Source organism: Malaclemys terrapin, chromosome 2 (assembly GCF_027887155.1).
Source record: "Malaclemys terrapin pileata isolate rMalTer1 chromosome 2, rMalTer1.hap1, whole genome shotgun sequence".
NCBI lineage: Eukaryota > Metazoa > Chordata > Testudines > Emydidae > Malaclemys > Malaclemys terrapin.
In genome coordinates, this window is record NC_071506.1 from 44,905,404 (window position 1) to 44,928,074 (window position 22,671).

Below are 22,671 nucleotides of genomic sequence, written 5' to 3' on the forward strand. Positions count from 1 at the left end.
TGCTGGTGCTTATTCTTGTGCTGCTAGAAAATCTGCTACTATGTTGGTTTCTAGAAGTGGAAGTCCACCTTTTCTTCTCTTTCTCATTTAAATGACCCCAAAATGAAATTCACTGCTGTGCAGAGATTGAGCACTAGGTCTATGCACCACTAAAATCCTCACACTAGGGCTTAAGTGTGATCTAAGAAGTACATAGGTCTTATGCTAGCTGTCAGCATGGATACAAATTTTACACACGGTGAAGAATCAGTTCAGCCAAATGAAATCAGCACTTCACACTGGTTGACGTTTCTGAGCTTTTAGGGAAATGCTGGTACAATACTTTATAGTCTTTACTAGAAGTTCTTACGTTGCTGTTCTTTACAGCTATAGCCATGCACTCAGTTGCCCCAAATAAAACAATCTAATGCAATATAAACATCATAAACATAGATAATAAAGGTTAATAGTTAATAACAGTCAGATAATAGCCCAAATTCAAGTTTTCCTCTATAGCCTGAATGGTAACAAGCTTTTTACAAGAGATGTAATAGCTGAACTCCTTCCATGCTTGAGGTCACCCATATAAAGAAGAGCCTGCAATTTTGCTTAGCCTGTATGAATGTATGCACTATGTTCTGACATTTTATGAGGTGTGGCATGAGAGGGGTTTATGCATTTAAGTCTTAAATAAAAACAAACCTTTAGTTTGTTCCATATGCTGAAGTAAGGTACCACTGTTAATTTCAATCTCCATTTTCTTTGCTTTTATTGTAAATGGCTTTAATGGTCTTAACATGGTTTTAATCCTTTTGTACTTTTCAGTCTTGTACTAACTAAGGCTCCAATCCTGCAGTGAACTTTGAGTAGGCACAAGGGGCCCACCTGATGCAGATCTTGTTGCATGATCAGGGTATGCAGCCGGGATTATTTCCTCATTTTATCAGCAAACACTGTACATTTGATTTTTGTGTTTCAGTTGAGAGAATAGGCGCCAACTTTCTGATTTCCTGAGGGGTGCTTCCCACCCTCTGTCCCACGGCTTGCCCCCACCCCACCCTTTTCCCCGAGCATGCCCAGAACTGGTGCCTCAACATGTTGGGGTGGCACGATCTAAAGGGGAGGTCACGTGTTTCCACCCACCAACCTCCCCCTCCCCCCCCTCCGTGCCCCCCCGGCATGTTCTGCCGCTCTCCCTGGCAGGAGGGAGCCCAGGCGGGGAGCAGGAGGGAGCTGCTTCTAATGTCGGCCCCTCCCAGTCGCTGCTCTGCAGCCTGGCAGCTGCCTGAGAGAGCCTGGTTGGGAAAGAGGTGGTTTCCACTCTCTGCCTGGGCTCGGCTGCTGGGGACCATGGCTGAGTGAGCAAGAAACGTGCTGGGGGGAGGAGGACTCCATCTCGTTCGCCCCCGGTCCCCAAGCATGGGCAGGGAGTGGAAGCTGCCTCCTCCCCAGCCAGGCTCTCTCAGGAGCCGTCAGCCTGCCATGCTGCAGAGCAGCGTCCCAGTGGCTAGAAGTGGCTGGTCCCGCCCCTTCCACTCCCTGGCATGTGGGGAAGTCCCCCTGCCATTGTCCAGCCCTGCCTCTTCCCACCTCGTTCTGACCCCTCTCCCCACCTCTTCCAGCTCCAACCCCCGCTTCTCCCCCTTCCTCCCAGCACCTCGGGCACACCGCTGAACAGCTGATCCTCGCGGAGCAGGAGGTGCTTGGAGGAGGGGGAAGAGCTGATCGGTGGGGCCTCCCGCCGGAAAGGGGGAGGAGCGGCCCACCAGTGGGGGATGAACACCTACCATTTTTTTCCATGGGTGCTCCAGCCCAGGAGCACCCCTGGAGTCGGCGCCTATGGTTGAGAGGCTGAAGTAATTAAAGTCTCTAGATCAAATCTGGACCAGAGCAGTAATAATTTAAATCACCCTGTGACTGGATTCATGGAACCCTGTGATGGGTTCATGGTAATTCTTCTGAAATGAGCTGGCAGTTACTGAGTATAGCTACACTGGATCAGAAGTGTGACTGCAGCACACAGACATACCCCAGCTAGCTTTCATCTAGCCAGCTTGAATCACAATAGCAGTGAACCCGCAGCAGTACAGGCGGCAGCACAGGCTAGCCTCTCGAGCACATAGTCAGGTCTCCAGGCCGGCTCTTACAGGCCATGCTGTCACAGCCTCACTGCTCTTGTTATTCCAGCTAGCTAGATCCAAGTTAGCTCAGGTATGACTACACGTGCTGCAGTCACACCTCAGAGTCCTATCTAGAGAAGAGATATCTCTGCTGGATCCCTTACTAGCAATCTCAGAAAGGAGCTCAGGAACTAAGTGGGTGTAAAACTAAATTCTCATCTCTACAAGGGGGCCCTCCAGATCAAAATTAAGGAAGATTGAGAGGGTATTGTGGGGAAAATGGCACTGTTAGTGCTCATGCAATGTTAGTTCATTAATGACTTGGATTATGGAGTAGAGAGGATGCTTATAATATCTGCAGGTGACACCAAGCTGGAAGGGTTTGGAAGCTCTTTGAAGCAAGTCAAAATGGATTGACAAATTGGAGAATTGGTCTGAATTTGATAGGATGAAATTCAATAAAGACAAGTACAAAGTACTTCCCTTATGAAGGAAAATCAAATGCACAACTACAAAATGGGGAATAACTGGCTCGGTGGTAGTACTGCTGAAAAAGATCTGGGGGTTATAGTGGATCACAAACGGAATATGAGTCACCAATGTGTGCAGCTGCAAAAAAGGTTAATAGATTCCGGGGTGTATTAACAGGAGTGTTGTATGTAAGACACAGGAGGTATTTGTCCCATTCTGCTTGGCTCTGGTGAGGCCCCAGCTTGAGCACTGTGTCCAGTTCTGAGCACCACAATTTAGGCAAGATGTGGACAAACTGGAAAGAGTCCAGAGGAGAGCAACAATAATGATAAAAAGGTTTAGAAAAACCTGTCCTATGAGGAAAGGTTAAAAAACCCAATCATGTTTATTCTTGAGAAAAGAAGACTGAGGGGGACCTGATAAGTCTTCCAATATGTTAAGGGCTGTTATTAAGAGGATGGTGATCAATTGTCCTCCATACCCACTGAAGGGAGGACAAGAAGCAATGGGCTTAATCTGCAGCAAGGGAGATTTAGGTTGGATATTAAGAAAAAATCTTTCTAACTATAAGGGTAGTTAAGCTCTGAAATAGTCTTCCAAGGGTGGTTGTGGAGTCCCCATCATTGGAAGCTCTTAAAAACAAGTTGGACAAACACTTGCCAGGGCTCGTCTAGATTGACTTGATCCTGCCACAGTGCAGGGGGCTGGATTTGATGATCTCTTAAGATCCCTTACTACCATGATTCTGTGCTTTACTTGGTGTGTGTCCATGGCATGAAAATTCATTTACAAATAAATGGGAAAATTTGGAACCATCTGACACACTTGAAACCCCCTCTTACTTTCAACTTGTATCTTACTCACCATGACAATTTCCATTGGATACTGGATTGAGCAACGTGTTCTGTTCACACTGAAACAAAAGCAATGAACAATATAAGTACTCAAGGGGAAGTGTAATCACGTCTCATCCTCCTTTGTCAATTTCCTTATTGAGAAACAGAATTAAGAGTCCAGAAAAAATATCAAAATTGTCTTTCTGTGGCTCAATGTTGTGGATCCATTGTATTTGTGGACTAAAGGAAGCATTTCCCAGTTATCTCAACCTGTTTAGTATTGCAGCTGGCTTTCACCTTCTGAGCCAACCACCAACCTGAATCTGGGTTCAGCAGATGTATTTTTTTAATGAGTCTTCAAAGGATGCTAAACAGGGCTGGTGAAAAGACAGGAAAATAATTTTTTGAAAAATTTCAGTATTTCAAAGTTGTTTCCATTTCACAGGGTTCAAAATGGACTATCTTCTGTAAAATTATCTGCAATATTTTCAATTCAATTCTTACTGAAGCCATTTTCTAAATTCTTCATTTACCAAAAATATGCTTTATTTACTAAAAAGAGTTTTAGATCAACAAAAATGGTTGATAATACTTTTGATATATATATAACTTTTATGATAAATATTTCAGCAAAAATATCAGAAACTTTCACAAACATGGAAAAAATCAATGTTGCTAATTTTTTGCAAAAAGTTTTCTCTTTTGAAAAAAAGGCCAATTTTCTACAAAAAACTGCAAAAAATGTCAGCTAGTTCCAGTGTTAAGCTCTTTCTAGTACAGAGAAAAGACTAAATCCCTGTACCAAAGAACCTCTAAACTAATTTCAGACACAAATCAAATGCATTTCTTTCTATCTAGGTACTTATATGGCTCCTCTCACTATAGTTTTGTAGTACCTTCCCAGTAATGAAAGAAAAAGCATCAGCAACAGTAACACTCTCTCACTCCCCTAAAACTGGAATAGATATAAGTGGGTAAATTGGAATAGCAGGATGCCTTTCGTGACACTCCCTAGAACCATAGTTATATGCATTTATTTTTTTAAATACTCTATTTATTTTCCCCAAAAATATTAGCAGTGCAGAAAATTAAACAGAGTTATTACTTTAGGGCCTGATTCTCAACAGTTTTACCAACCTAACTCCCTATTGATTCCAAATGAGTTGCTCCTGATTTACAGTAGCACGGGAGGAGAATTGGAAACTGAGAGTTCAATTTCCAGAGATGTTGAGCACCTGCAGCAGCCACTGACTACAGCTGAAGATTTCTTTTGAAAATCAGGCCTTTAAATCCTGATCCAAAGTTCACTAAAATTAATGGAAGACATCCTGTGGACTTTGGATCGGCGCATTAGCATCTTTCACTGAATCACATAAACAAATATATTAGAGATATTCTTTCAAAATAATAGGAAAAACTAAATATTTTTAATCTCCTGAAGTTTAGACTCGAACTTTATTCCACGGTAAACAACTAATTTATAGTATAGTCTGATTTTTCTACTGCATTATCTAATTAAATGCTGTGAAATCTTCTGATGGAATGCACAAGAGAAATGCAAGTAAGTCTCATCATTACTAATGCAGGCAGTATAACCAACCTTGTTTAGATCATCATGTGGCTGGGTGCTTGCACTATCCTTCTGGATTATCCTTATTAGGTCATGATGGAACTTCTTGGCATTCAGAAATACTAGTGGGTTGTTCACTGAAACTATCTTTACCTGTTGTAAAGATTCCTTTGGGATGAAATAAACAAAAGACTTAGTGCCTTAAGATTTAAAAAAGGGAAATTTCTTTAAAAACCCTACATAATACCAAACAACAATCCTGTGAGAAAATTCTGAGTTACCATGGTGCCTTAACAGATTACTAATTTGATCAGTCTTCACACATGATTCTATCTTAAATTGAGGAGGAAATATAAGTAAAATTAAAGGAGTATTTAAAGGTATTCAATGAGTGTCACCTGAAGAATTTCTACCCAGTAGATAAAATTACTGAGCTTTTCGTGCATCTAAAGCTCTAACACATGAAGAAGCCTGAGCTACTCTGAAGCAAGGCTGAATCATCTGTGAACTGCATAAGCCATTTCTGATCTTCCCAATATCATCCTCGACTACAGGAATAAAGCTAGAACCACTCTCAGCTAGCCAGAATAACACAAGTTAGAGCCAACTCCAAGTGTCCCAAAGTAATATGAGCTTAATTGTGCCTTCTAGATATATCCCTAATGGTATGATAAACAGCTTCCTATTGGGGTGCTATTGTATGATTGTGTCTAGGACCTGAGAGAATTTTACTTTCAGGAAGCGATTGATGAGAGAACACTGTAGATGTGGAGAAAGGAGTATAGCCTGCATGTTGCACTGTCTCGGTTCTCTCTCTCTTTATGCTCGCACATAGAACATTGTGTCAGAAGTGAGTCATCTCCTACAGATAGGTGAAATCAGAATCTAAGACTATTACAAAACAACCCAAGAGAAAACAGTAATCATGGCAACGTACCAGATTCCTGTCCCTGAGCATATGGACATGAAATAGAACATGTTTAGCAACTGTATATTTTTTAGATCACAGGGGGAAAGCTATGAAAAAAATGTCAATAGAGCTGGATAAAAAGGAAAACAAAGTAAGAGCAACCACACTATTAGCTGTAATTAGGAAAGACTGTCTCATGCTCCAACAGCCTCTGGACATGTCAACAGCACAGCAGGAGGACCCTGAAAACAACCTAGAAGTGCTTCAAAAACATTTTCAACCCACAAAAATGTCACATACGAAAGACATCTTCTCAACAAGGATAATCAAGAATCTGGAGAAACAATAGATCAATATATTGCCAGACTGTACAAAATGGCTGACTCATGAAATTACTAAATCTTGAAAAATCTAATTTGTGCTAGGTTAGTAATTGGGACAATAGATGCAGGAACTGGAATAAGAATGCTCAGAGAGCCCAATCCACAGGCGTGCAAAGCTAGTGAACAAACTTCCGATAAATTGCAGAGGATAAGTGGAGCAAACACAAAGATAATTCACCAAGTAGCACAGGGAAAGCATGAAAATACAATGAAAATACACAGCACATTCCCAATAAACCCTGGAACAAAATGGCAATGGACTTTTTCACTGCAAACCACACAAACTACCTAGTTACTGTAGACTACTTCTCAGACCTCTGGGAACTAGTCAAATTGTCAGACAGTACTGCAGTGACCATCATCATAGACAAAGCCATGAAGCGTTTCACATTTCAGCAGGCACAGTATCCCAAATTGTGTAGTTTCAGACAACTAGTCCAGTTTACTTGCAGAGCATTTGTGCAATTTACCCAGGAATGGAAATTCAGTTATATCATTTCACTTCATCACCATACCACAGCCAACTGAACAGGAAACCTGAAATGGCAGTTAAAAATACTAATCCGGCATTAAAGAAAGCTGCAGAAAGCAAAAAAATATAGGGCAAGGCATTCTTGAATGGAGAAACACTCCCACAGGAGGCTTTAACAGCAGCCCAATACAATGCTTGATGTTCAGACGAACATGTACCGTGGTGCCATACAAAGAGGAAAAGAGAGACCTGCAAAGGCCAAAACCTACTATGACTGAGAAGCTAATGTCATGTACTACTTGTATACAGTAGGTTGCAGTGCTGCTACTAGCAGATCAGGCTTCTGTATCAGATATGCCAACTACAGAGCTTCTTTCTGAGAGAGAGAGAGAGAGAGAGACACCAGAGATATGTCTTACATAAGATCCTTTAATGCTCTCCCAGGGATGGCTGAGGTTAGCTTAAATAAGGAGAGGTTACTTACCTTACAGTAACTTGAGTTCTTCAAGATGTTTTGACCCTATGGATGCTCCACCATAGAAGGTGCACATGCCCATGCACTCTTGACCAGAGACTGCAACCAGGGCACATAAGGAGGCCTGGGCATGCTGCCAGTCAGTTCCTTCTGAACTGCGAAGCCTAACAGTTCAGAAGGGAAGGCGGGCAGGAGGTGAAGCACCCATAGGGATAAAACATCTTGAAGAACTAAAGTTTCTGTAACATAAGTAACTTCTCCTTCTTCTCTGAGTATATGTCCCTATGGAGGCTCCACCATAGGAGACTCCCAAGCAGTAACTCAATGAGGAAGAGGGTGCTGAGGAAGTAAGTCCAGGTCAGTTTGAAGGACTGCATCACCAAAGGCAGTATCATCTCTGGAAGCAGGTAAGATGGCATGGTGTTTGGCCAAGGTATGGATAGAACGAAGACTAACAAATCTCTGCTATGGGAATGTCTTTCAGTAGAGCTATAGATGGAGACTGATCTCTAGTAGAATTTACTGTCACTCCATGAGAGGGCTGTACCCCTCCATTCTCATAACAGGTCCTGATGCAACTTGAAACCCCCTTATATAGTCTTTGTGTGGAAATGGGTTGGCTGTTCATCCTATCCACAATCAACAAAAACAGTCTAAGAGAGGCATGGAATAGTTTAGTCCTGTCCGGAAACAAGGCAAGGGCCTTCCTGACATCCAAAGAATGAAGGCTTGATTCTTCTCTGGAGGCATGAGGTTTTGGGCAGAAAACTGGTAGGTGAATTTCCTGGTTAATGTTATGTTCTGAGGAGACCTTTGGGAGAAAATGAGGATGGAGAGGTAATATAACCTTGTTTTTGTATAAGGTGGTGTATGGTAGGTCTGCCATAAGCACCCCAGCTCCCTCTTTCACTTTGCTGAGGTGTTGGCAATTAGAAAAGAAATTCTGAAGGAGAGATGGAGGATGGTTCCCCATAGGTTTCAAGGTGGGAAGGACCACCAGCACTTCCACTTTTGTAGGTAAGTCTTGGGAGTACTGGGCTTTCTACTGGATGGGGGGGAAAGGTCAATTCCATGCTTGAGAGCTACTGATGAGCCATGCTCTCAGATTCAGGGAGGAGGAGTTGGGATGAACAAGGGACCCTGAACTCTGTATCAACAAATCCTTTGTGATAGGAATTCTGAGGGGTGTTACCTCTGAGTAGTGGATGAAGTTTGAGTACCACACTTGCCTCAGCCAAGCAGGTGCTATGATAATAACTCTCACTCCTTCTCGATGCAGCTTGAGAAGGCTCTTGAGGACTAATGGTATAGGTGGGTAGGCATAAAGAAGGGTAGTGGGCCATGGTGTTACCAGGGCAGCCCCCTAGAGAACCATGACTGTGACCTCCCTTAGAGCATAACAGGTGACATTTTGCATTGTTCAGTGTATCAAAGAGGTCTACCCCAGTATACTCTAGGTCTGGCAGATGCTGTAGAAGACAGAGTCCTTGAGATCCCATTTGTGATCCTGCCAAAAGTGTCTGCTCAGGGAGTCTGCAGTTGTACTCTGGAAGCCTGGTAGATAAATTGCTGACATTTCTATCTAATGAGCGATGCACCAGTTCCACAGCTTTAGCAGCTCTGCACATAAGGCCTGGGGACTTGCTCTGCCTTGTCAGTTGATATAATACATTGCTGTCTTGTTGTCTAACATTACTTTGACTAAGAGACCTTGTATGGCACAAAGAAAGTGTTGGCAAGTATATCATACTGCACAGTGATGTTTGGATAGGCTGTTTGTTTGGAGTATATGCTGTTTTTACTCATGTTTGGAGGCATCTGAGGGGCATCTTCACATGGAGAGTCACACACATAGAGGCCGAAATGTGGCCCAAAATAATAGGCAAGTCCTCACTGTTGTTTGCAGTCTGCACTGTAATGTTGAGATTAGGGTGAAGAATCTCTCCTAGGGTAGGCAGGTTCTTGCTGTTGTGGAGTCTAGAGCAGTTCCTATAAAGCCTATTCTCTGAACTGGAGATGGTATGGGGTTTCTTTGAGGTTGATAAGGAGGCTCAGAAACTGGAATAACATTAATGCTGAGGATGTTGCCTCCTGGGCCTCTTGGGGTGACAGGCTGTGACAAAGTGGAAATTTTATGTAATATTTTTATGACACTTGTGAGTGCCTCAATTTCCCCTATATGTTGCATTGTTACCCAATGGGTAGAAAAGGACTGTTTGTTCTCAGGGCAGGCTAAGAGAGATAGGTATGAATGTCAGTTAGCTGTCTGAGCTGGGATGGGCCATTAAAAAGTACTAGCTGAGGTTGACCCCATATCAATGGAGAATCTAAGAAGAAAACAGAACACCCAAACATGAGGACACTGACACCTAGCAACCAACAAATCACAGGGAGAGAGGTTTCCCTACCCCACAGCAGGAAAACTGAGCTGTATTTCCCAGCTTGGAAACAAAGGACTTGGAAGGTCTTGGATGGGAGATAAGAGTTGGCTGCTGAAGGAGTCGGGGACTCTCACCTGGGATCTGACCAAGAAGGTCAGACTGAGAGACAGACAGAGCTTGAACAATGGGGTTCACTACAGTTTGGCTGGGCTCTGGGCTAACCAAAATGGTCTATGCTTTAGTATTAATTTGCTAACCTAAAGATTTCCTATGATATGTTCCAGCTGACTATTAAACCCTACCATTTTGACAATGCTGTTTGTGTCACTGCAAATGTTTGGTGAGCTGCATTAATCCCTGAAGAGTGTATACATCTCTACCAGGAATCTATCTCTGTTGGACTCACTGAGCAGAGTTCACAATATTAAGCAGGAGTGCTGAAGCCCCAGAAGTTCAGTCTCAGGAAGTAGTGAGGCCATGTGGCTTACCCTGGAGAAAGAATGAGATCACTTGAGGTCTGGAGCACTGAAGGGGTTCCTCCAAAAGACTGCTCCAAAGCTGGGGGTGTAGCACTAATCTTGTGGATCCATGACACAGGCTCCTGAGAAGCCGGTCACCAGATATGGGAAAATCTATATTCCCTACTGACGTAGAAGGGCTGCTGAAAGAATCTTTGTGAACACCCTTGGGGACATGGAGAGTCCAAAAGGAAGAACTTGATATAGATAGTGATCTGTCCCTACCACGAATCTTAGGAAATGCTTGTGTGACAGGTGGATGGTTACATGGAAGAGGCGTCCTGCAGATCAAGGGCAGTGAACTAGTCTCCTGAATCTAAGAAGGGAATTACGATGGCTAGTGTCACCATTCTGAAGTGTTGTGCTAGGACACAGTTGTTCAGGTTCCTGAGATCAAAGATTGGTCTCCACCCTTCTCCTTTCTGGGGAACCAGGAAGTAATTGGAATAGAATCCTCTTCTGATGAACTCTGTGGGGACCAGTTCTATAGCTCCCACAAGGAGAGAGTGGATGTCTTGTTTTAAGAGTTCCCTGTGAGAGGAGTCCCTGAAGAGGGACAGAGTGGGTTAAGGTGGAAAGGGGGAATAGTGTGGAAGTATTCCCAGGCAGTTAGGTAGTAATATAGCTGGTTTCCAGAGGGAGCGGGGTAGTTGCAAACTGTGATCTAGTAGAGTGTAATACTTGATGCTCTTGAGGGGATAATTGGGTAGAAGTAGAGGTGGGAAGGCTCCATTTCTGAGGTCTGGCCCGTCTCCTGAAGGGGTTCTGAGTCTTAGGAAAAGTGTACTGATGGTAGCAGAATAGTCTTGATATTTGAGCGGTTTTGGATCTACTAAACTGTCTTCTCATTGCAGGCACCTAAATTCCCAGTAATCGCAGCATTGCCCTAGAATCCTTGACTGTGTGGACAGAGGAGTCTATATGCTTGCTAAAAACCTTAGGTCATTCAAATAGGAGGTGTTCCACCATGTTATGACCTTCTCTTGGAAGTCCTGAGGACTGGAACCAGAATGCTCTCTTGGAAGATCTTGAAATCTTTTGCATAGGAGGGCAGTGGTGGTATTACCACCTCATCTGGAAATGAAGAGGACCTTCCAGAAGGTGAGATCTCCTCTGTCAGAGACTCCGGTTCCTCTTTTATATCTTCCGGTACTGGAGAAGTGTTGGGTACTAAGCTGCACAGTGCTGACGTGTGCTGTACTATAGGATGATTTGTAGAAGCCGGAGGCTGGTACAGTACTCGTGGGTACTGGTGCTTTCTCTTAGATATCTGATGAAGCTGGTTGTCATAGTGACCCCACGGGTCCAGTAACTGACGGGGATAACGGAAAGGACCCCAATGATAATCATAATCTCTGGGCCTATGATATCTGGTAGGTTCCCCAGGCTTATCTTCATGCAAAGGGCTTAAGGGGGTAGGGTACTATGGTCCTGGAATCCATGTACAGAAATCTGAGTCTGAGCAGTCTTTCCCTGAACTAAAGGGGGAGGGGGGAGGCGGAGCTCCAATGTTCTTATTGGTACTGAAGGCTGGAAGTTTAAACCAGTCCCAGCATGCTGCTTTTGTAGTGGTACCATGAAGATGGTGCTGGCAGATCCCCCCATAATTGGTGATTTGGGTTCATCAGCAATGAGATCCTCTGAAAAAAGAAACCTGGAAAGATGTTGAGAGCTCTGATGTCTTCACCCAAAGTTAGAGTCAGTATCAGGTGGTGAGATAGAGGCTGCTGCAGTACAAGATTATTATAATGTCCTGTCCCTTTCAGAGGTACTGTAAAATATCAGTACTGGCATGAATGGTAGCCCTGCGTGTCTCACTATGCTGCAAGGGAACAGATGGTGCCGCTGCACTAGTTGCTCTTGTGGTAGGCACATCCAAGTGGAGCGTCTTCCTCAGTACCAACACCTCAGTACCGAACTCAGTCAGAGTCTCTACTGTACTCTTAGAGGGACAAGAGCTCTTCCAAGAGTGGGTCGTTTGCTATGATCTGCCCCTGTTCTTTATTTCCCAGTTGGGAGAGGTATATTTCCTTTTTTCTGACGTCTTATTGTCGAGAGCTGCAGATGAAGCAGTACAGTGACATGGGCTGTCTTTGACATAGATGTCAATGCACGAGGGGAAGAGGGCCTCCAGGAGCTAAGGCACGCTCCATTAGTATAAGCTTAGTCTATTCTCTCTGTCCTTCTTGGATCTGCCCTTCAAACCCCTGGATCTGCTCCTACAACCCAGACCTTGCATTTGGCAGGGGTTGTGGGAGCCCCCCAAACACTTACAGGGAAAAGACCGGTGGCAAGTCTTATGGGTCTTAAACCCTGAGATCTTGGGCACAACAATTATGCTCCAACACAAAAAATTGGAGAAGAGGAAGGAGCCTCCCCTTGACCAACACAATATAAAGTGAAATAAAGGTATAATGAAATTAATTAAAAGAACAAAACTACTAAAACAAATAAGTAAAACAACAATTCACAAATTAAGGTGACAAGCTGAATACAGCAGACAGTAGAACTCTCCATCTCATGCTGCAGGCAGTTGAGAACAGAGTGGTGGTGGGCTCGTGCCTTCCTATATTCCCTTGTTCAGAGCACAAGGCACTGCTTTGTGCAGGAGCAGGCCTGCGAATACTACTTTGCAGTCTCTGTCTAAGAGCACATGAATGTATGGATATCATATGTTGGGGACACCCATAGGGTTCTATACTTGAAGAAGAAGGTATGTTATACACAGCTCCACCTAGAGGCTGAACAGTATGGTACAGTTTATGTCTGTCCCTTTAAGTTCTACATTCCTACCATTTATAAAATTTACACTATCATGCTGTCTTTGAAGTTCAGTATGGATCAGCCTGTAAGTCTCTAAATCATACTGGTTATCTAGTTACACGACCCAAACACATCACAGCTTGATCATCCGGCTGTCCATTAGTTGCATGGACTGGCTGCTGTTGGTATGGAATCTTTGAGTTGTCTTCTTCTTGTTCCACATCCACCATCTATAGAGTTTGCTCTGTTGATAGTTCTTTTTGAGGGACACACATAGATGCTGAAGGTTTCTATTGAACTCTCCAAGTCTGTTGGTCTCAATAGCATATGATATTGGTGATGAATTCTTTCTCTTTACTACAGTTGGAGTTGTCTATCCTTTTTCTCCATTCAATTTGACATAAACAGTCACCAGATTCTGGACCCAGCAGTTCTCAAACTGAGTGAGGCCTGTTGTAAAAGTATTCATAAGTTCTTTGACCTTTTTATCCTATCTGGCTTCTCTCTTCATGTCTGGCCACTTTGGAGACAGGCTCTTTTCCAAAATTAGAACAGTAATTCTGAGTTATCTTCCTATCAGGAGTTGTGCTGGACCATACCCAGTAGCTGCTACTGGTGTTGATCTGTAGCTCAAAAGAGCAAGGAATGGATCTTCCTGCCATAGGATTTTCTTGGATGTCTGTACACTCTCTAAGCCTCTCCATTCACTTGTGGGTAATGTGGGTTGCTAGTAATATATTCAAAATCATATTTCATTTGGAACGACTTAAATCCTGCTGCAGTGAATTGTGGACTGTTTTCCATCACTAGCTGTTCAGTAATAACAAAATGAGCAAAAGTGCACTTCAGTTTTTCAATATGTTCTTCAACATGCCATGTCTTTCAAGTACATTACTTCTATATACCTGGAAAGATAATCCACTATGACCAAGTAAGGAGGTCTTCTGAATTCACATAAATCTGCAGCTAATCTCTCCCAAGGTCTGTCTGGTAGAGGTGTTGTATTTAAAGGTTCTTTCTGTTGTGTTGGTCTGTTAGTTCTGCAGTGTTCACATGCAAATACCTTATTCTTTATGTCCTTGCTGATGTCCAGCCATCACACTAACTGGTTGGTCCAGCATGGAATTTAGTTAATCCTTGATGTCCTTCATGGATGAGGGTTAGGATTTCTCTTCTCATTTCATTTGGAATTACAATTCAGTCACTTTTAATCACGAGACCATTTAATTGTCCACGTACTACAAAGTAGTCTCTCGACACTTCCTTAATATCCCTGACCTGACCTGAAGAAGAGCTCTGTGTAAGCTCAAAAGCTTGTCTCTCTTACCAACAGAAATTGGTCCAATGAAAAGATATTATCTCACCCACTTCATCTCCTTAGTGTCCCTTAAACACTTGGACCAGCCAGCTCTGATGTAATTTAGAACTTCTTGAAGTTGTGTGTCAGTCAAGCAGGTGTACTTTTCTGACACAGGTCTGTATGAGTCCACAGCATCCACATCCTTTACATCATTTTTGAGCTCATGAGTAATTGAGTACAATACTGGGCTGCATGAGAGAGTGTCTGCTACTACCAGATTTCTCCCAGAAACATATTTAGCTATTGTGTTAAACTGAATTGACCTTATCAATATATGGTGGTATCTCAACAGCATCTAATCCAGTTCTTTTCTGCTTCCAGCGCTTACGCCACGAAACAGCTGTTTCACGCAGCAAGCGGTGGGAGGGAGGGGGAGGAGGAGGAATGTGATGAGCTCGTGGAAGAGGCAGGGCCAGGACGAGGATTTGGGGAGAGGTCCAATAGGGGCAGGAAGGGGGCGGAGTCGGGGGCGAGCACTCACCGGCGCCAAGGAAAGTTGGCGCCTGTGCTAAACACCAGAGACGTAATAGGAACATGATGAAGAATGGCTGAGGTTAGCTTAAATAATGTTACACACAGCACCACCCAGTAGCTAAACAGTATAATACGTTTTAGCATTTCATTACAGCCCTAAACCCTCCCAGTCCAAGAATACCAACCAGGAGACCCTATCAAAATCAAACTTTCCTCAGGATATGGTTGAGGGGAACTGTGACAAATTCAGATCTGGTTTAGTTCTAGCTACATTCTGGATGCATTTCAAAATCTGATCTCTATCATTCTGAGAAAAACTGAGCTCCTTTACAATGTATCCTTCCCAAGGAGGAAAGAAAACTATTTGAAGCAGCCTATTCACTAGTTTCCTAAGGACATCCACAGCGGCTGTGGGCATTACTCAGCACCACATACATTTTGGCAAGAGTTTGATCTTAATAGTGTCTGTGATGTGACATGTTTCACATGTTTTTTAGGAAGCATTCTCTCAATATTTTCCATATTGAAGTTTCTGTTCGCTTATTGATGGAATAACCCCTATAAATCCTCAGCACCTTGATAGTATGACAGATGATTAAATTTGCATATTTTCATGTTTAGGTATCCTGTTCATCTCTAAGTTGTCATTTTCAAGGGGAGCCTCAACAACTCCAGCATTCACACATTTAAAAACTCACTGTAAACAACTGCAACCCAGCAGTTCTAAATTAAGTTAAAAGGCATGTGCCAAGGCAGTTTTCTTAATCTTGAAAATGTTTTTCCTCTTTGTTTTCTGTAATAAACTCTTGAGAAACCTGCTTCCTTACTAAAACTTTATTCCCTCCACAGTGCGTAGGCTAGTTTGTTATTGTATGTTCTCAGGCATTGATCTTTCTTGGTGATTTAGGGAAAAAGAGAGCTAAAACAGAAACTTGGAGAAAAGAGATGAAAAATATTTTTAAAAATTCCTTTTAAGAGAAAGAAATATAGATCAAATTTTGGGTCATGTAACTCTAACAAAGTTCCTTTAACTTTTTTTTCTTAATGCTGAAATTTGATCTAATAATCAACAACTGGGACAGGTATCACAACATTGTTTTTAACTAGCATTTTAGAATCCTCCCCTCTCTTGCTTACCACTGTTTTCAGCCTTGTCACTCAAAATGTTTCAGCGTGCCAAACAGTAAATCCTCTTGGGCAAACTCAACTTTTGAGTCCAAGATAACCCAGATTCAAGAGGTAATTCAGATATCAAAAAATGAATAATTTGGATTGGAGAGTTTCACTAATGAGATAATAACTGGCAGGCATGTTGCTAACAACTATTAAGAAGACTGGATGGATGGATATTTGAAAAGTCATGTGAACACAGCAGAAAATGCCACACTGAGAGGGCAGAATGGTTTATTAGGATAGGGCATTGGACTAGAAATCAGGAGAGCTGGGTTCTTTTTCTAGCACAGCCACTGATGTGCTGTTTGATTTTGGGCAAGTCACTGCACCCATAGGTGCTCAAACTGGAGAAGCGGGGGCAGCTGCTACCGCATCCTCTGGCTTGAAGTAGTTTCCATTATATACAGGGTTTACAGTTTGGTTCAATGGCTCTAAGCACTGACACTATAAAAATTGTTACAGCACCCCTGACTGCACCTTTGTTTCCCCTTTAACTTTTGGTCTGTCTATTTGAGCAGGGTGTTTTTGATTATCTATGTGTAGAGTGCTTGACACAATGGAGCCTTGATCTCACCTGGAGCCCACAGGCACTACTGTAATACAAAGTAATCATAACTATAATGGAAAATAAGCAAAAAAATTGTAATCTGCGATTGGGAGGATAAAAGACAGGTGAGACTGTAAGTTCAGAAACAGTTTCTTGAGGTAGGATCATTCCATCTACTTCTCAAGTGGATCCTGACCAAGATGATCTTGGCTGAGAGGTGTTTAAAGGGGTCTGTGCCAGCTCCATGCAACCCTCCTCCCTTTCCCCACCACATGTGGGTGCACTGTGAAAAATCAGGTTCTGGATGAGCAGATAGGACTGAATCATGGCTGGGAAGGGGCTCATGCACATACAGAATGTCAAAGGGTTGCAGAGGTATAAGGAAATCAAACAGAAGGAAAGAGACAAGTAGTAACTGTTTGGAAACCACTGGTTACTAATAGATCCCCCAAAACCTGTGGGACTCAGGCAACTTTTCCCATGAGAGGCAAACTCCAATAGAAGATGAACTTCCATAAATTGAAATTCACAGATAACCATTGACTAGAACCCTTAATTTTTTACATAAACTTAATATTCTGCATACATAATTGAAACCCATAAAGAGACCCAAAACACAAGATTTCCATGGCATATATTTCCACTAGTTCTAGAAATGACCATGTAATTGTAATGTTTTGAGTGCACTTACTCTTATAACCTTTGTAACAAACTATAGAGATAAAAAGCTATAGATTAATAAGGGATAGAAGAATAGAGGAAGAGTACACTTACATGATCAGCTTCTGTTTTGAATTTACATTCCACTTCTTTCATATTTTTCAAACTCAGTGTCTTTGCTCTGTAATCAATACATGAAGAAAAGTTGTGAAGCAGATCATCCACACAGTAATCTTGAATATGGATAGGTAGAGATACAGGTCTAAAATATAATAGAGGGCTGCAGTGTTCTAACAACAGAATTGCTATATATATATTTTTGCATGTTTAAAGTACATTTCATATTGTAATCATTCTATAAAAATCAGGACAGGCAGTTACTGGGAAAAATATCCTTCAAGTGTACAAATGTTAGACAGCTAGGTAGGTTTAGGTTGGTTCTGTAGCCTCTTTAAATTCTGAAAAGTTGTTATAACCCAATATAACTTCAAAATTTCTGTAGCTTTATTTTTCAATTTAAAGTATGAAAAATGGGACTTTTTTGTAAAGTAATATTAATCTTCACTTATGTAAATGTTACTCCTGTTATGCCTCTGAAACTATAGTAATAGGCACTGACTTCATGGGTGGTCTGGGGCAGGAGCAACCAAAGAAAAACACTGTGGGTGCTTAGCATCCACTGGTGGGGCCCTCCTACCTCCCCCTCCAGCACCTCCTGCCAGCAGCGGGCCCCACCAATCAGCACGTCCCCTCCCCCACAGTGCCTCCCACCTCTTGCAGATCAACTGTTCAGACACTGCTGTGCAGCGTGGCGGGCTGGCAGCTGCCTGAGAGGGCCTGGCTGAGGAGGTGGCTTCCACACACCGCCCGGCTTCAGGTGCCTGGGGGTGAGCGAGCCACAGACTCCCTCCCTGCAGCACGTTTCTGGCTCACTCAGCCGTGGTCCCCGGCAGCTGAGGCCGGGCAGGGAGCAGCTGTCTCCCCAACCAGGCTCTCTCAGGTAGCTGCCGGGCTGCAGAGCAGTGACCGGCAGGGGCCAGCATTAGAAGCGGCTCCCTCCTGCTCCACGCCTGGGCAGTCAGGTGCGGTGGGAGGACAGAGTGTTCCCCCTGCAGGTAATGTGGGGTGGGAGAGTGTGGTGGCCCCAGGGCGGGGTTGCCAGGTCGGGGGGACACGTGACCTGACCTCCCCTTTAGATTGTGCCCCCGCCAGTATGGGATGCATCAGTCGTCCCTCAGGGCAGGGGGAAGAGGCGGGCTGGGAGTGTGGCTTTGAAGGCTGGGATGGAGTGGGGGCAGGGCCTGGGACGGAGTGGGGCTGGAGCATGCCCTGCCAAATCACAAAGTTCGTGCCCGTGACTGTATTTATTATTTGTATCATTGTTCCACCCAAAGACCTCAATCAGAACTTGGGCTTTGTTGTGCTAGGTGCTATACAAACACAGAGTAAGAGACACCCCCTGACCTAAACGTATAAGCTATGCCTACCCTATGAGCTAAGGGTTTGCTTCCCAGGCTCCTGTACACACACACACACACTAGTTCTCATTGAGTTACAGACAAATTTGTACTTGGTACGGCTCAGCTGTGCCTCTGCTGCTGCTCCCCACGCAACTGTAGGTATACTGTTATTTATAGTCATGCTAGGATGTAAATATTGTTTTAAAAGTAAACCGTTAAAACAATTAGAATTATATCGTTTAACTGGTTAACCCATAAAAGGGAAAGGGGCTGGGCTGCTCCAGCCAGTGGGCACAGGGCTGGGGCTGTGCTGGGGTGGCCAGCTGGCACGGCCCGGGGCTGCTCCTGGGGTCGGCTGGCTGGCACGGCCCGGGGCTGCTCCTGGGGTCGGCTGGCTGGCACGGCCCGGGGCTGCTCCTGGGGTCGGCTGGCTGGCACGGCCCGGGGCTGCTCCTGGGGTCGGCTGGCTGGCACGGCCCGGGGCTGCTCCTGGGGTTGGCCGGTGCAGCCCGAGGCTGCTGCTCCGGCTGGCCAGCTGGCGTAGTTGGGGCAGCTCCAGCCAGCCCAGGCTGAGCTGGGGGTTAACGGTTAGGCTGGGTTAACCAGTAAGACTAATGGTCACTGGTTAACTGCAGGGCCGGCTTTAGGAAGTGCACGGCCCAATGCGAACATTTTCGGCAGGGCCCCGGCAGGGATGACTAACAACAACAACAAAAAACCCTGTAAAAAAAACCCTTTCATTTCTTCCTTGTATTATTTACTTTCCATAACTATATAAATAATAAAATTATATATTATGTACATTGTGTCATATATGCTGTTGATCGGTTATTAATGCGCTCCGTTTCACATGTGTGGGTCCCCGCCACTCCCTGGGGATGTGGCGTGCACATGTGTGGGTCCCAGCTGCTCCCTGCCCCACTCATTGAAGCAGGTGTGCAGGGTTACTGCCCTGGGAACTGCAGGGCACCAGTGGACATGGGGCTGGCTGGAGGCAGGGCAGGGCAGGGGCTGACTGGGGGTAGGGTCTGGCTGCAGGCAGGGCAAGGGGTGTGGGGTGGGCTGGCTGGCTTCAGGCAGGGCTGCAGGGGGGTGCGGCAGGGGTAGGCAGGGCTGGAGACAGAGGAGTGCGGGACCTCAGGCAGGGGGGTGCGGCAGGGGTTGGCTGGAGACAGGGCAGGGGGTGCAGGGCTGGCTGTAGGCAGAGCAGGGGAGCAGGGCTGGTGCAGACAAGGCAGGGGGTGCAGGGCTGGTGCGGGCAGGGGGTGCAGGGCTGGCTGGAGACAGGGGCTGGCTGCGGGCAGGGCAGGGGGTGCAGGGCTGGTGCGGGCAGGGGGGGCGGGGCTGGAGGCAGGGTAGGGGGTGCAGGGCTGGCTGGAGACAGGGGCTGGCTGCGGGCAGGGCAGGGGGTGCAGGGCTGGTGTGGGCAGAGGATGCAGCAGAGGCAGCTGGAGCCACAGCCTTTAAATAGCCTCTGAGCCCCCCGCTATCCCAGGGCTCTCGGGACTATTTAAAGGGCCCGGGGCTCCCCTACGTCTACTGCCCTGGCCCTTTAAATAGGCGCAGGAGCCCTGGGGAAGCGGCGGGACTCCGGCAGCTATTTAAAGGGCCGGGGCGGTAGAGGCAGCGGGAGCCCCGGACTTTTTAAATAGCCCCCAGAGCCCCGCAGCCCTACCCCAGGGCTCCAGCAGTGGGGCTCTGGTGGCAATTTAAAGGGCCTGGGAATTGCCCCCTGGGGAAGCCGGGCCACCCCGGTACGGCGCACCGGCTCTTGCCGGTACGCTGTACCAGGGCTTGGGCACGGGGACCTCTTAGGCGCGGGGCCCGATTCAGGGGAACTGGTTGAATTGGCCTAAAGCCGGCCCTGGTTAACTGTTTACTCTTTTATATCCCTAACTCATGCTAGCTCACTAAGAGCTAGCGCAAGGATGTGTACACATATAGAGGAGTCACATCCCTAACTCACATTGTAGGCATAGCCCTCAACGGGTTGTGTAATGTATGTCCACATTCTTGAAAAGAAAAAGTGATGGTTTACTACTCATCACTGGATTTAGTTAGCCTACATTTACCTGCAAAATATGAACACGAGGAAGAGAAAAAAATATTGGCCTGGAAAATTAAAGTTACTACAGAAATGTGGGTTATAAATGGCATTCACTTGCTATCTGCAAAACTGAGACATCTTTGTGTGACAAAATACAAATATTTCAATAGTTGTCTCAACATATGGAAACCATGAGCAACCAGTCGCATGGGGTAGGTAACTTACAAGATCATTGGTTTACCAGCACTGGGAGGATCACTAACCTCAAAGAATATTTTCCTTTATTCAAAACCTAAGCATAGTTATTTAGTTGTACTGTGAAAATAATGCATATTAAGAAATGCTATTTGTAGTTTTTTTCTTTGTTTGTTTTTTGGAACTTGTACACAGAATTTACAGTGTGTGGTTTTTTTTCTTTAAACACTGGAACGGTTTTCCCATTGGTTTTTATTACAACATTTTAAAATGTGTAGAATGTCAGCTGGCGGCTCCTTCAGTACAGTTTATAATGACACTCAGTAACTAAGGCTTGCCAGATATCCTGCACTTTTCAATGAGCAAAAAAAGGCTCTAATGGAAGGAAATTTGTATTGACCTTATTATTGATCTTACCCTAGCTTTGATTTATGTGTCCTAGAGATTTGTAATTATTTAAAAAAATCATAAAATAATTTCACTTTATGAAACTGTTTTAGAATTCTTTAATGTCCAGTAAATGCACCGGTCTGACCGGTTTTCTTTTTATTTGTAAGTGTAAATTCCTTTTTATAAGAGCATTAAGATACGCTATGCAGTGCATTTCAAAGCCATTATTGCCCTTAGTAGTTAGGGCATTATACAAATAATCACTGATTTTTAGTGTCCTTATATCTACAATTAGTTACAAAAAATGAGATTTCATTATTTAACCCAGTGTATTGTACATCTATACTGAGAGTGGAGCAATATATGTCACAATGATTATTTCTAGAACATTTCAAGAACAAATGATGTCTCACCTTTGGAAGCGGAAAATCACTATAACTATAGTGCAGACAACTCCATACAATAGTCCCACGTTAGCAGCAAAGCATACTGTAAATACATAGGTACTAACCCATATGCTCTTCAAGGAAGGAAACAAAAGACACAGTTAGTTTAAGCTCTCTGTAAAGCTGTATAATTATTTTTAATTGGGAATAAATATGTTTAAAGTTCCCAGCAAGAGGCTTAAATTAGAATGTCACTTAAGAAGTGAGGTTTTTACCCACGAAAGCTTATGCCCAAATAAATCTGTTAGTCTTTAAGGTGCCACCAGACTCCTTGTTGTTTTTGTAGATACAGACTAACACGGCTACCCCCTGATACTTAAATTAGAATGATAACTAGAGATTGCAACCAGACATCTCTGAACTGGCAAATGAGGAAGACTGAATTATTCATGAAAATATTACCTCTCCCTCAGAGAACACAAATGATCTGACATTCTAACAAGTTTAAGGGTCATGGAAGTCCATTTCTGAAGCTCTTGTAATGACATATGTTGCTACAGTAGCAATGTTATTCAGGCTGAACTCAACTTGGTTTGCCAAGGCTCTATACATTTCATTTTCCAAGTTGGCAAGTTAGTGACAACTTGTTCACTGCACACATTTAAAAAACCTGCCTCCTTTTACACAATGCCACCTGCAGTATGAACTAGAAATTGTATTTCACAGTGAAGTAGGAAAGGAATTATAAATTAACACTTATCTTACTCTACAACTGGTTTAACAATCAGCAGAATGCGTGAACATGATTGCTACTAATAATTAAAGGTCATTTGTAAAACTTCTGACAAAACTTACTCATCTATTGCAATATATGTTGGAAACTTCTAACAGCCATGCTAAGAGAGAGAGTCAGCACATTACATATTAAAGGCCAAATTTTTCAGCCAGGCCTCTTAGTAACCTCCAAGTGAGCAGGTGCAACCATAGATTCACAGGCAATGGTGAGCTGGAGCCGGTCCACACCGGTTCGCAGGAACCGGTTGTTAAATTTAGAAGCTCTTTTAGAACCGGTTGTTCCACGTGGGACAACTGGTTCTAAAA

The 22,671-nt window shown here is 44.1% G+C and overlaps 1 protein-coding gene across 9 annotated transcripts in view; it reads right to left on the minus strand.

The window, feature by feature from the left end:
* Positions 1 to 22,671, minus strand: part of SLC26A7 (solute carrier family 26 member 7) — a 196,338-nt gene that overhangs the window by 42,038 nt on the left and 131,629 nt on the right. For all 9 annotated transcript variants that reach the window (XR_008443824.1, XM_054018074.1, XM_054018073.1 and 6 more), the window contains 4 exons: positions 21,598 to 21,704; positions 17,207 to 17,273; positions 5,007 to 5,144; positions 3,435 to 3,483 (listed from right to left, as the gene is read on the minus strand). Coding sequence is in view for 8 of the 9 variants with exons in the window: in XM_054018074.1 (XP_053874049.1) it covers positions 3,435 to 3,483; positions 5,007 to 5,144; positions 17,207 to 17,273; positions 21,598 to 21,704 (361 nt within the window). In the remaining variant the exon portion in view is untranslated. The remainder of the gene's footprint in view (positions 1 to 3,434; positions 3,484 to 5,006; positions 5,145 to 17,206; positions 17,274 to 21,597; positions 21,705 to 22,671) is intronic.